Below are 13126 nucleotides of genomic sequence, written 5' to 3'. Positions count from 1 at the left end.
AGCTTATCAACCTCTCAAAAAAAAAGAAAGGACTAAATAGGGTTTTTTTCTTGCTATTGATAAAGTCAGCCTTCTCAATGGGAATAGGCCACAAGATAGGGGTCAAAGGTTAACAGTTAGATACTCTTAGCCTGCTCTGTGCCAGAAAACACAATGAATAAGAAGTATGATTTTCTTAGTACACATGCTAGAGTATTAAAATAAGTACAAGAACTGACTTTTTACAAACGACAAGAACTATTATTACTAATAAGCAAGGAAAAATTTGCACAAATCTGACCTCAAACATGATCAAGTCAGCATCAAATACTTAAAATTATGTAATAATCTCAGTCTTTCTCCAGGCTTCATTTGGTTGTGAAGGCAAAGAATTTTCAGGAGAAATATGAATATTCACTTACATGTTTCAAAATCAGACATTTATACATCTACTTGGGATAAATGCCAGAGTTAACATCAAAGATATGTGAAGGACCTCTTGTCCTAATGGAACATTAAGTTCCTCAAATAGAAGAATTCAGCCCTTGCAAACTGTCATTATTTCAGTAAATGAAACCGGCCCTTTAACAGATGGGCAACATACTTTGCAACTTGCTGATGGCCTAATAAAAGGCACTGGCTTTTTAAAAATGAAGGGCATGTACTTCTCATATTACAGTACCCAAATGGGCTTAGCAGAATAAAATTAAGAAGGTATACAACAGCTTGACAAAAATTAGGAACAGACTATGGAAATTTGATAGCTCTAAACATCAATATCCAGATGACCTTTTTATTAAAACAAAAAACAAAAAACAAAAAACTCCTTATTTAAACTATAGGGAACATATGTATTGATATAGTCAAAACTGGGGGTAGCACATCATGGAATTATAAGTACCGATATAATAAAAACATGAAGTTAGTTTCTTCTCAAAATATAATAAAAATTCCCTATAAAGCAGATTCCATTTATATCAGGTATCTCTCCTTTTGTATCAGTCAACCTTTATGCTTCTTAAAAAAAGATTTCTCCAGTTGACTGATGATATAACCAAGTTAATACGGACCATACATGAAAATAAAATAAGAGGCCCAGCATTTCTACTCACCTCTCACGTTCTTCTTTCATTTTTTCCAGCTCCTCTTCTCTCAGGCCACCATGCTTCAGAGGACCTTTCTGCTCAGCGTTTCCGCCCTTATCATCTTTCTTCTTTCCAAATCTAGTGAAACATGGAGAAGATGATTGTTAATGATAATTATGCTCTTTTTGTGGTTAATTGAAGATATTTATGAGATGAATTCATTAAACTGTAATTCTTTATTCTAAGCAGTACAAGATCATTTCACATAAAATGGAATTAAAATAAGATGCTGAGATCAGAAAAATAATACAGTTACTGAAGTCCCCTCCTTTTCCTCTCTTCCTTCTTTCCTTCCTTCTATTGACTGTGCAGTCTGCACAAAATCATGTGATTAAAGACTAAACATTTCAAACCATTAATTCAGTAGAGATTAAAGAACTGAAAGGTTGTTGTTCCCATATAGCTAAACACTGACCGACCTCCTAAATAGGCCTCCAGAGCTCCAGGTGGCATTGACATTGAAGATTAAACTCATGGGATTACATAGTGACAGTGCTGCAAGGGACTTCACCGAACACCTAGTTCAATATTCTCATCTGAAAATGAAGAATCAAAAGCTCTGAGAGCCCCTGGGCCTTGACCAAGACCACCCAACAAGTTCAGGGCAGGACTGGGATTAGAACGTGGGTCACCTCCTACACTGCACATTTTCCTTCAGGCCACATTCACTCTCCCATGTAGCTGCAGGCTTCCCAAATCAGCCCAGGGTCAGTGTGCTAAGAGCCCTCCTCGGTGCTTGGCATAAGTGTAGTTAACTGGGCACAGTGGTGATTTTATTTTTTTCCTCCAGTTTTAATGAGATATAATTGGCACATGAACACTGTGTAAATTTAAGGTGTAGAATGTATTGATTTGATACATTTATAAATTAGAAAAGAATCACCACCACAGTATTAGCTACCACCTCCATCCTGTCATGAAGTTACAATTTCTTTTTTGTGGTGAGAACATTTAAGATCAACTCTAAGCAACATTCAAGTGCATGATACAGTATTATTAGCTATAACCATCATGCTGTACATTAGATTCACAAACTTATTAATCTTATACCTGGAAGTCTGTACCCTTTGACCAACATTTCCCATTTCCCTACCTCCCAACCCCTGATAACCACCACTTTACTTATTTCTCTGAGTTTGTCTTTTTTAGATTCCACATATAAGTGACATTGTACAGTTATTTGTCTTTCTCTGTCTGACTTATTTCACTTAGCATAATGCCCTCAAGATTCATCCAAGTTGTCACAAATGGCACAATTTCCATCTTTTTCATGGCTGAATAATATTCCATTGTACACATATACCACATCTTCTTTATCCATTCATCTTGATGGACACTTAGATTGTTTCCATATCTTGGCTATCATGAATAATGTTGCAATGAACTCAGAAGTACAGATATCTCTGTGAGATCCTAATTTCAACTCCTTGGGATATACACCTAAAAGTGGGATTGCTGGATTATATGATAGTTCTAGTTTTAATTTTTTGAGGAACCTCCACATTGTTTTCCATAGTGGTTGTACCAATTTGCATTCCAAACAATAGTACACTAGGGTTCCCTGCAATTATGATACTTTAAAAGAACATTGTGTTTCCTTAGCACTTTTGGGAAAATGAAACTGCACATTTGAAATGAAAAAAAAAAGCAGCAATTAATTATTGGTAGAACATATTCTTAAATGATAGGCATTTTTACCAATAGATATTTTCTTTGGAAGCAATCTCCCATAGTCTTGGTATTAACATACATGAAAAAATAAAATGACTGATGCTCTGCTGATAACCAGGGATAAAAGTCACTCAATCATGCATAGTCTTCAGTTAAGGTAAAGACTCTTCTTAAATCTAAGGAAATCCCATGTGTCCCTTGTTTCTTATTAGATAGCTACAAATTTAACTAAGTGTGTGTGTGTGTGTGTGTGTTTATACCTTTAGCTTACTCATCCTAACTGTGATTCTATGTATGTATCTATGTATCCATCCATCCTTCCATCTATCCAACCTGAGGACACTTTTCAAATTACACATGTGCTGTTGACTGTCCCCTTCCCCTGCTCCCATCCCTCTCCCCTAGCCTCCCAACAAACAGTGACTCAGAGTCTCCTCACACGAGGACCTGAATTATAAACTTGTAAGAAATTCCTGTCTTCATCAGAATTTCACAAAAATGGGTATATATTTGTCTCTTTCTGGATTGCGTTTCAACCCAAAGTGGAGGTTATTGGTCAAGAGGCAGCTCTGAATATCACACATGGAAGATGGCACTGCTAACATCCATAGTCTTGGTGTTAGCCAAGTACAGAGTGCATCCTGCTTTCCTCAGAAGCCTCTCCCAGCCTTGACACTTCTGCATATTTTTCCATTATAATTTCAATCAGCAAAGTCTCTTTCATGAACTTCCTCTCTCCCCACTGCCATCTCTCCACCTGCCTCTGCACCTACTTCAGTCCTTTTGCTGTATCCAGTCTAGTTTGGCGATCTCGGTTGATCAACCATCAGCTTTAACTCCATCATCCCTAGCCTTTCTTTTTGTTTGTTTGTTTTCTTCCTTTTTCCTGCCTCCTTTTCTGAATCTATTCCTTTTTCTCACTGAAGAAATGAACTGATCCCATTCACAGAAGTAAATAGGAAAGAGAGAAAAATACAGACAAAATATGAGAACATTTACTTGCAAATAATTCAGATTTGTTAATATAATCAAGATCTCTCTTTAACCTACAAAGCAGGAGATATCTAAATAATGTGTTTCCATGAATACATTCTTTAGCTTTTCAGACCCATGCAGAAGAGTCTTAGGGATCAACATTATTACTCTAAATTCCTTTATGTGAGAAGTTAATACTTTAGTACATCACTTAGAAAAATAATTTTCCCTCAAAATGTCACTAAATATAATAATACTGAAGCAAAAAAAAAATCAAAATTGTGGGGAGTGAGGGTAAAATAGTGCCTCAGGAAGCTGATGAAGGCAGAAGTGTTGCCATGATCTCTACAGATTTTAGGCTTGTTTTTTCTCCATGTCTCAAATAGTTTCTTGTAAATTTGGAGGTTTTAGATTTTCTGAATGAAAGCAGTCTGATTTTTGAAGGGTAAAACTAACCTATACCCTAGTCGACCTTGACCTTTATTACCACACCAACGTATTGTTTTTTCCTTCCTGCAGCTAAAATATTTCACTTGTACTGCAGTTTGAGAATAGCTTACTATTCTTCCATTAGAGTGGGATATGTTTGATAAAGAAAAGGTTAGTTGTAAGTAAATTCTGCCAAGCATTTTCTTCTAAGCAAGAACCATCAATAATAGTCCATTCAACCAATTCCATAAATATTATGTTTTGATTTAAAGTTCATGATCATTTATTAAAGTTTCCAGTAAGAAGGGCAGAAATAGCTGTGAAATTTATTTCATTAGACAGAGAGCAGCCACCAATTACCTTATTTTGTAAAGTTTGGGTAGGTTCAAGAATAGAATTATAAGACAATAATCTTCAAAAGGTCTCCCACATTGTTAAGATGAGGAAATTGAAACTCAGAGAAGTTAATTGCCTTTTATTTATTAACACACTGAATTCTTTTTCCAGTTTTGCAGTGAGACAACTTAATTATCAGTGGTGGTAGTGGTGGTGGGGGGAGTTGGGAGAAAGCATCCATCTAGTGAATTTTACAAGCCCGTGTTCTCCTTTCATGGCAGCCTCTTTGGGGGTCATTTCACAGCCATTCTTACTTTCACTGACATACAGAGAGAGGAGTTGGGGAGATTCAAATACATTGATTCATCTCCCCATTAGCTATTTTTGTGAGAAAAGTCATGCAGACTTAAATGGCGGAAATTACTGCTTTGCATTCTAGGGTTTCAAATAACCACTGCATTCCAGGCCTCCCATTATCTATTACCTAGGAAATTTGAGAGTTGGCCATTCTGGGCTAGATGCCTTAAGGAAATTGCTTATAGGTCAACCTTGCTTTATATAAAAGATATTTTCCTGAAGAATTCTGTGCAAACATATGGTTTTAATCAATGAAATCATACTTTCCATGTACCTGGGAAGCCTGTTTAAAGAATCTTATGATGGATCTTTCTGTAAAGTGGAAAAATCACCTTTCAACATACTCTTTATGTAAATTTAGATTTTCATGAATTATAAGTTTGCTTAAAACACCTGTCCCTGTTCCTTTTTTTTTTTTAACCAGAGCACTTTATTTTTATTTATTTATTTATTTATTTTTTAACATCTTTATTGGACTATAATTGCTTTATGGTGTGTTACTTGCTGCTGTATAACAAAGTGAATCAGCTATACGTATACATATATCCCCATATCTCCTCCCTGTTTCTTTTTACAGAGAGGTTATATGAAACAGCTTCATGGAAGACTGGCTTGCTTGCTTGCTTTCTTCTTTCATTCATGCATTTGTTTTAAAGAATATTTATGAGGCATCTATTCTGTGTCAGACATTGCCATAAGTACTGGATGTAGGTTGATATTGTATTGGGATACAAAACCAGACCCTACCTTCATAAAAGTTACATTCTAACAGAGATAGTCACCAAACAAGTGTGACTATGTAATTGTAAGTTGTGAAAAGTGCTATGTAGGGAGTCAGGAGAGACGATAACAGGAAATTGATTGGTTGGGGAATCTTTAATGAAGAAAATGACATTTAAACTGAGAGGGATAAGGGTGAGAGATTCCAGACAAGCAAAGATGGAAGATAAGCCTTGTGGGTGAAGGAAACAGGACATGCAGAGGGCATGAAGTGCCTGGTGACTGGTGAATCCCAAGCAGTGAAGGAAGGCCAGTATCTGAAGCGAGGAGAGCAGAGGGGATCCTTGCACAGGATTCCGATGGAAAGAAGGGTAAGGTCCATGGAGTACAGATCCGAGAGATACTTAGAGTTTAGTCTAAGAATAACAATAGGTCATTTCTTAGGGATTCAAGGAACAGAGAAGCTAGTAAGGAAACTGGTAGATTTAAAGACTTGGTAGTGGAGAAACCAAGTCATTTTAAGCAGAAGTGATACAATGTGATGTATACTTCATAGGACCATCCTGGCTGCTAAAGTAAAAAAGTAGCACATAAAAGCAGGAAACTGGCTGGGGAGGGCTACAGGAGTGTGGGTGAAAGGTGATGGCGGCTTGGGTGATCCGTGGCTGTTGAGAAGAGAAGACAGTGATTTGGATGTGATGGGTCAATGGAGAGGCATCAAAAGTTCACTTCTAAGCACGGTTATTTTAGTGTGCCTTCGGGAAATCCAGATGGAAGAGGGAGAACAAGGATAAAACAGCTAGGAGAGGAAACTAGTTTGTTTATAGAACTGATAAAGGGGAAGTGGAGGAGTTCCTGGGTAATTAATTTATCATTTAATATGAGGCCGCATGTATAAGAGAAATGATTCCTATCCATAAAATGAGATTTCTTGGTAATCTCATTATAAATGAATAAATCAAAGTAAATAGAATATCCAAGGTGGAAAAGAACCTCAGAAAGGGTTATAGAAAAATACCAGAAACAGACCTCACCTGTGTTGCTATTTTGCCTATGTAGGGGAGCCCTAAACAGCTACCTGGGGAAGTAGAATTTAATCATGGTACATTGATTCATTCATTCCGTCATTTACTGAGCAGCCACTACGTATCATATGGGTTAGGCACATGGAATGTAACCATTAATAACATCAATTGTTAGGAAGATCTCTAACTCTTCAATCCAATTAATTAAACAGGGCTCTAGCATCCTATTGTTTTCTATACAAGAAAGATATTAATATAATTCTTAGTATTTATTCCCTAATTTCTCAGCAAATATTTTCTTGTTTCTATTTCTTTCCTTGAACTTTCTAGGTAATGATGACTTTCAAGTCCTTCCCAGATTCCCAGGCACCCTGACAAACAATTCAAATTGAAAATATGTAGCTCTATCTCTAGCTTTTTCCACATCTAGTCTCTCATTTAATTCACTTCTTAATTCTGCTAAGTAGTATCTGTCTACAATTTTCCTCCTTGATCCCATTGGGCAGTTTATGTAATTATTAGCAATTACTCTTCCACTTAGCACAGACTGTCTGAAAGCAATCCTGAGCAATGGCTTAGGAGGACTAAAAAAGTCAGGCAAGGAAAAGTTCAGACACTCTTATTCTGAATTAGTGGTGAGCTATGAATCCAAGGAGAGCTGAAAGTTTGAAACATAATGTATTTCTCCTTCTACAATTAGGAAATATCTTTGGGTGTCATTGATGCATTTGGAAAAGGCTACAAGACCCACTTATCAATAATATTAAACATAGAAATCTATGGAATGAAGTCAGATGTGAAAATGCACAAACCTCACAGTCATAATATTTTCTGGACTTGGATAATGGTTTATTCTCCCTGTAACTAGTTCACTTTTAAACTACACATGATATTGTCTTATCATTGTATAAATTATACAGCTTGAAAGAGCTCAAGCAAAATATGGGGGCAGAGAAGTTCATAGACCTTTGACTACGTTTCCATAGTTTATTCTGAAATTCACCCATAAAAGGTTTCTGTTGTCTGATATATTCCAAATTGGGTTCTGAATTAGCATATGCACATGCTGACGAAATTAACTTCAGTGTATTGCAATCTCATATGGTTTTGTGCACTTCAGCTATTGCTTCTAAAATGTATGTCACAAATGTCTTTACTTGTTTACCTCAGATGGTTCCCATCATACCTAAGAGTTAATGAATCTGATAAAAATCCAGTGAAAATTGACCACAGAGTTTTCTTCCCCTCCCCCCTCCCTGTTTTTGTACCTAAGGGCGTTGCCTACTTTTATGTTAATATTGATAGAAGAAGGTACAGATTTATGTCTGTTGTAAATCAATCTTGACGAAGAAAGAAAAAATATTCTCATTTTACTTTTAGCCTTCCACGGTATGCACTATTGCCATGGTTAATGCCTGTGACTTTTCAGGAGGGAGGTGGAATGCTCTAAAACTCAGTATGCTTTCCCCAACAGAGGGTGGTATTTTAAACTCTGTAGGTCCACCTCATGGCTTGCAAAAGGAGGTAGGGACTTGCTTTATAGAAGGTGTTGGCAAGCAGAAACTGAGTGGTTTCATGCTTCAGTAACTGAAAGAACACTCAATTTTAAAAATCTTTCTTGTTAATGCTAACTGGATCAAGGAGTTGAAACCCTAAAAATAAGATTTCCAAGTAAAATTTTAATTTCTGGCATACTGTTTAGACACTTATTTTGGGTGTGTTTATATGTTTCCAAGATGAAGACAAGCTATATGAAAACAACAAACATGTGTAACCCCACTGATATCTTTATCTACTACTTCCTTTGAGGTCAACCTTCCCACCCCTCCCCTTAAATAGCTACTTTCCTCATTCCCAGGATGTGATTCCTAAATTGGTGGTCATGACTCCCCTTCATTCCAAAGCAAGGAATCTTCAGATCTCAGATGTGTTGATGTTTGTTTTTAGGATTGAAAAGCAGGGAGGTCCTGTAACATTCTAGGATTTCTGCCTAAGTGGATAAAACATCTGCTGGGTAGAGTCTTAAGCAGCTCTCTGGCTCAATTCAGCTGCTGGGAATCCTTGAACTAATTTGCTTTCCCAGACTGAGGCGCTAGGAAACACAATGGATTTGAAAACACCAAGCACATTAAAAATAATTCTAGAAGGTCCAGAAAGTAAAGCAAAATGCACATCACCAATAACCTCTCTTCCTAAAAATAAACAAACAAGCAAAAAGGGCCTCTGGAAGATGAACTTGTAAGAACCAGTTAAGGAATTTGTGAGCCACTGGACAGTTACTTTTGCTGAACATTTTTGTAGTGAGTGAAAACTCGACTCTGAGATTATTAAAGCAGCATTTTGTTAGGAAAAAAAGGGAAAAAATATGACAAAGAGGCCAGAAATTAAAGTTAAATAAAAACAAGCGTGAATGAGTGAGTGAGAAAGATAAAGATACTAATAAGGTATGATTTTCAGATCCACACAGGGACTATAAAAAGCTTATTAACTGTCACTACTACACTGGGTTTTAAGTTATTCCATCCCTCTGCTTTCCAGAAGACGAAATACTCTTCAGGAGCACAGTGAACTTTGAATAATTGCTTTCATACGTGCTCACTAGCTTTAAGACATTGTAGGCAAGAGGCATGGTGATTCAGACTTAAATGCTTCTGATTTCTGGGAAATATTTTTAACGGGGGCATTAAAGAAATAGATCTTTTTGCATTTTTATGTTTTCTTAATAGTTAGAAAGGTTTTTCTTTTCATTAAATGTTTACTTATTTCAAAGTAGCAGAATATGTGGCTTCTTCCTTTTTATTTTTATTACTTTTAAGTGGATCTTTAAGTGTCTCTGAAGGCTGCTTGAGTGCAACCGATGGCCTGCATAAAACCCTAATACTGATCCAAAGAGACCACATGGGGAATTCAGACTTTGGACAACAGCCAGATAATTTCTTCTCATCTGGGTGCCCATAGCATCCCCTTTATCCTCCTTCCTTCCTTTTCTCTATCTCCTTTGCCCCAGAAACCCAAAAACTAGTAAAGGAAAGAGTGTTCTGAGACCAAGTCACACTTTGTGCCCACACTTTTTTTCTACCAACTGCAGGCAGTTCCCCAGCCCCCGTGACCTTCCCGAGGTCAACCTGTCATGGCTTACTCCAGACTGACCACAGTCTCATCCTGCAGAAGGAAATCTTGCCCCACAGGAAACATCTCTGCCGTCCATTCACTGGCAGGTGGGAGCATTTCAGCAAGCTGCCTGGGAAGGGAAACACTGACTCGTGTCAATGAAAAGAAATCCAGGGAGGGCGAACTAAAAGCTCTGTGGAAACAGGTCTCATTTAGAGTCTTCAATAAAATGTCAAATACAACTTATTCCAATGGCACAAATTAACATACGGGTACTTCGTATAAAGTCCATTATCAGAAAGAACAGATGATGGTGCCTAACTCATTATGTGGAAAGAAGAACAAAAGGACAAGAGTATTAAGAAATGACTGTGTCCTTTGTGTCTGTTTGGTTTGGCTTTTGTTTTTGGTTTTTTTGTTTGTTTGGTTGGGTTTTTTTATTTGTTTGTTTGGCCCAGTGATTATGCAAAGGACCATTTTAAAGGGAATCCAGGATGTTACTGCTCCATCTTCAGAAGTTAAGAGAAACAGGGCACGATTTCTCTGGAATTCACCTACACTAAACAAGAATAAAATGATTGAGCTCCAGACCTAGTCTAATGGGAGTGAAACTTATCTTTATAACTCTGATTAAACAAAAAAAAAAAATTATCACTTCTTTGATGCTCAAATTAGCATCTTTTCTCTAGCATACGGAATTAATTAGTGGAGTGACAAAAGAATTAGTCCATGTAGGATCAAAGCTGAAATCATATTTATCTGGAATTTAAAATGAAGAACACACAGCCTTATCCCTCTATAGCTCATGTAATGTTTTTTCATGTTCTCTATATTCTAAACCTTCTGCGTGTCACATAAAGTATAACTAGGGCTTTTTTTTTTTCTTTTCACATTCTTCTTCTTCTTTTTAATATATAAAATTTTCCCTGAAAAAAAGGCAGTGAGAACATCACAGAATTTTTTTTTTCCTGGGTGTGGGAAACTTTTTCATTGTGCCATAAAAATCTTAAATTAGGTGGTTTTTCTTGTCAAGCATTTATTGTACAAGTACAAAAGAAGCAAAATAATTAATGCACAATAGAGCTGGTAAGAGAGCCTTAAACAATAGAAAAGAGTCATTATATTGATTCTTAATAAGTGATACTAAGTTTGAAACTGCTCTTAAAAGGTAGAAGTGCTCTTAACTTTGGACTTTTTTCCTCCCTTCTTTTGTAGGAGAAAACGTAATTTTGATAAGGAGAATTGTTGGGGGTTAATTTCTAGGCTGTCTCAATTCACTAGAATGAATATTTAATGTGCTTTTTTTTTATGTGCATAACATTTTCACTAAACAAAACTAACTTGGGTGGGCATGTTTATCTTTACCCAAGATGGGATAGAAAGTGGATTCAGGGAGGGGATCCTGAGACGTGGAGGGCTTGTGCTGATGCTAGCAGCTATATTTGGGGTAGGGCACTATTTTTACCATTGCTTAAATGTGAGCTCCTCAAGGGCTAGGGCTGGGTCTTTATGTGCTTCTCTTGTTTGCATACGTGCAATCATGCATTCATTCAGCAAATGCTTGCTCAGCACCGACTTTGCGCCAGATCCTCTAGTGGATGCTACCGATACAAGTCAGTTCATCAAATATGGTCTCACTCTTCTTGCCTGATGCATCATAAAAATTCAACAACCACTGTTGACCTGAATTAAAGGTCAGGATTTCAGGAATTATATCAATTGTTTTCATTTTTTATAGCCTCTATTCTAGAAGAAGGACCCAATGGTCCCTCATAACTCAGCATGCTATCCCCCCCATAAAGCTCCAAAGTGGAAGATACTCTCCCTATGAATGCATAAATCACCCAAATAGCTTAATTTACATGTGATGGCTACAACCTAGTCACTGCCCTGGATGTCTACAGGCACAGCAAGACCAAAGAGGTGACAGACGGATACTCACCTGGTAAAGGTAATGAATACTGGGCTATCACATGCCATGGGGGCATTGAGTCACCTTGGGTTTCTATCTCATGATGACCAGTTCTTTCGTGTTGTGCAAACACTCTGTTTAAAAACACCAGGCTAAATTCTAGAATAAAATTTAAACCCAAAGCTGTCATTAAAGATGGTTAATCTGCAAGATGTCATCTAGAAAACACATGTCTATCTTGTATTTAGGCTTTTAATTTCAGAGTTTCAGAAATTGTGACCTCTTTAATCTTAGGTTTCAATAAAGATAAATAAAGATAATAAAGATAAAGATAAAGATAAAGATAAATGTGAGGTAGTTGCTGGGTTCTCTTGACACAACTCATCTTTGTCATTAGTTCACTCTGTCCTTAACACAATTTCAAATAATAATACCTCTGTCTGTACCTTTCTCTCATAGAAGCGTTCTTTTGGAAAAAGAGGTAATTTAAAAAATCTGAGCCCTAACTTAGTTGGTAAGGCAAGGGATCAGATTTCAATATTTTTATGTTAGATTTAAAGTGAACTAATATCCCTTTTTATTCACTAAGTCCCTTAAGAGTAGACCATAAAACTGAATTGATTCTCAACTATGAATAGGCTGGGAGGAAAAAATATATATATATATCTATCCTGAATGTCTCAAGTGAAATTCTGCATTGCACTTTGACTCTCCTAGGGCCAAAAGTCACAAGTCTCATGAAATGTCTCAAACCTGTGTTGCCTGCAAGGGTCTGTACTTATTTTTAAAAAGGCTAAAAACTCCCTTTCCTTAGCTTTCTCGATTTTTAAAACTTGGAACCCATAAATAAGATAGGGTTGCCAAGTACAAAATGAGGAGTAATTTATTATTTTAAATAGAGTTGCTATTTATTCATTGACGTGCACAGGGAATATTATAGGCATCCTCCAGGTCGAGAACATCTTATACCAAAAGAAATCGGGCAAAGTAATAGTCACTCCAGAGCCATGGCGCAATCAACAATGTTTCCCTTTGTTCAGAGGGGCCTGGACAAAAGACCGGAGGAATAGGCTTCCCATGGGATTTTAATACAGTTTTATAAGAATGAATATAATTTCATTCTCCAGCAATATAACATCACTAAAGAAAATATACCCAGGGTTACACAGCAAGAACAATGTAATTTCTGACAAGGTTTTCTAATCACTTGTAATTCAGAAAGAGCTATTACTAGTAACACACAATCACAAAGTAGGCTTTCACCTGGAAATTCGTAGTAGCTTAGCAGAGTGATGATTTACAATTTGACCAAAGAAATCAGAAATTGATTTATAGTCTGTCCAAAGCATCAGGCTCTTATTTGCTTGTCCACTAGACTGTGAAACTACTATTCTGCTATGTAAGTATATTTTCTTGTTCCTCCCTTTCCTGTACCAATGGTTAATTTTTCCTTTCTTCAATACCAC

General features: G+C 36.7%; 1 protein-coding gene across 3 annotated transcripts in view; it reads right to left on the bottom strand.

The window, feature by feature from the left end:
- The window catches only part of PARD3B (par-3 family cell polarity regulator beta), a 1037301-nt gene that overhangs the window by 231875 nt on the left and 792300 nt on the right, over window positions 1-13126 (bottom strand). For all 3 annotated transcript variants that reach the window (XM_082397042.1, XM_082397040.1, XM_082397041.1), the window contains one exon: window positions 1092-1202. In XM_082397042.1, coding sequence (XP_082253168.1) covers window positions 1092-1202 — 111 coding nt within the window. The remainder of the gene's footprint in view (window positions 1-1091; window positions 1203-13126) is intronic.

The sequence above is a fragment of the Balaenoptera borealis genome, assembly GCF_965194805.1.
Source record: "Balaenoptera borealis genome assembly, chromosome: 6".
Lineage (NCBI taxonomy): Eukaryota > Metazoa > Chordata > Mammalia > Artiodactyla > Balaenopteridae > Balaenoptera > Balaenoptera borealis.
This window is presented reverse-complemented; position numbering and strand designations above follow the sequence as displayed.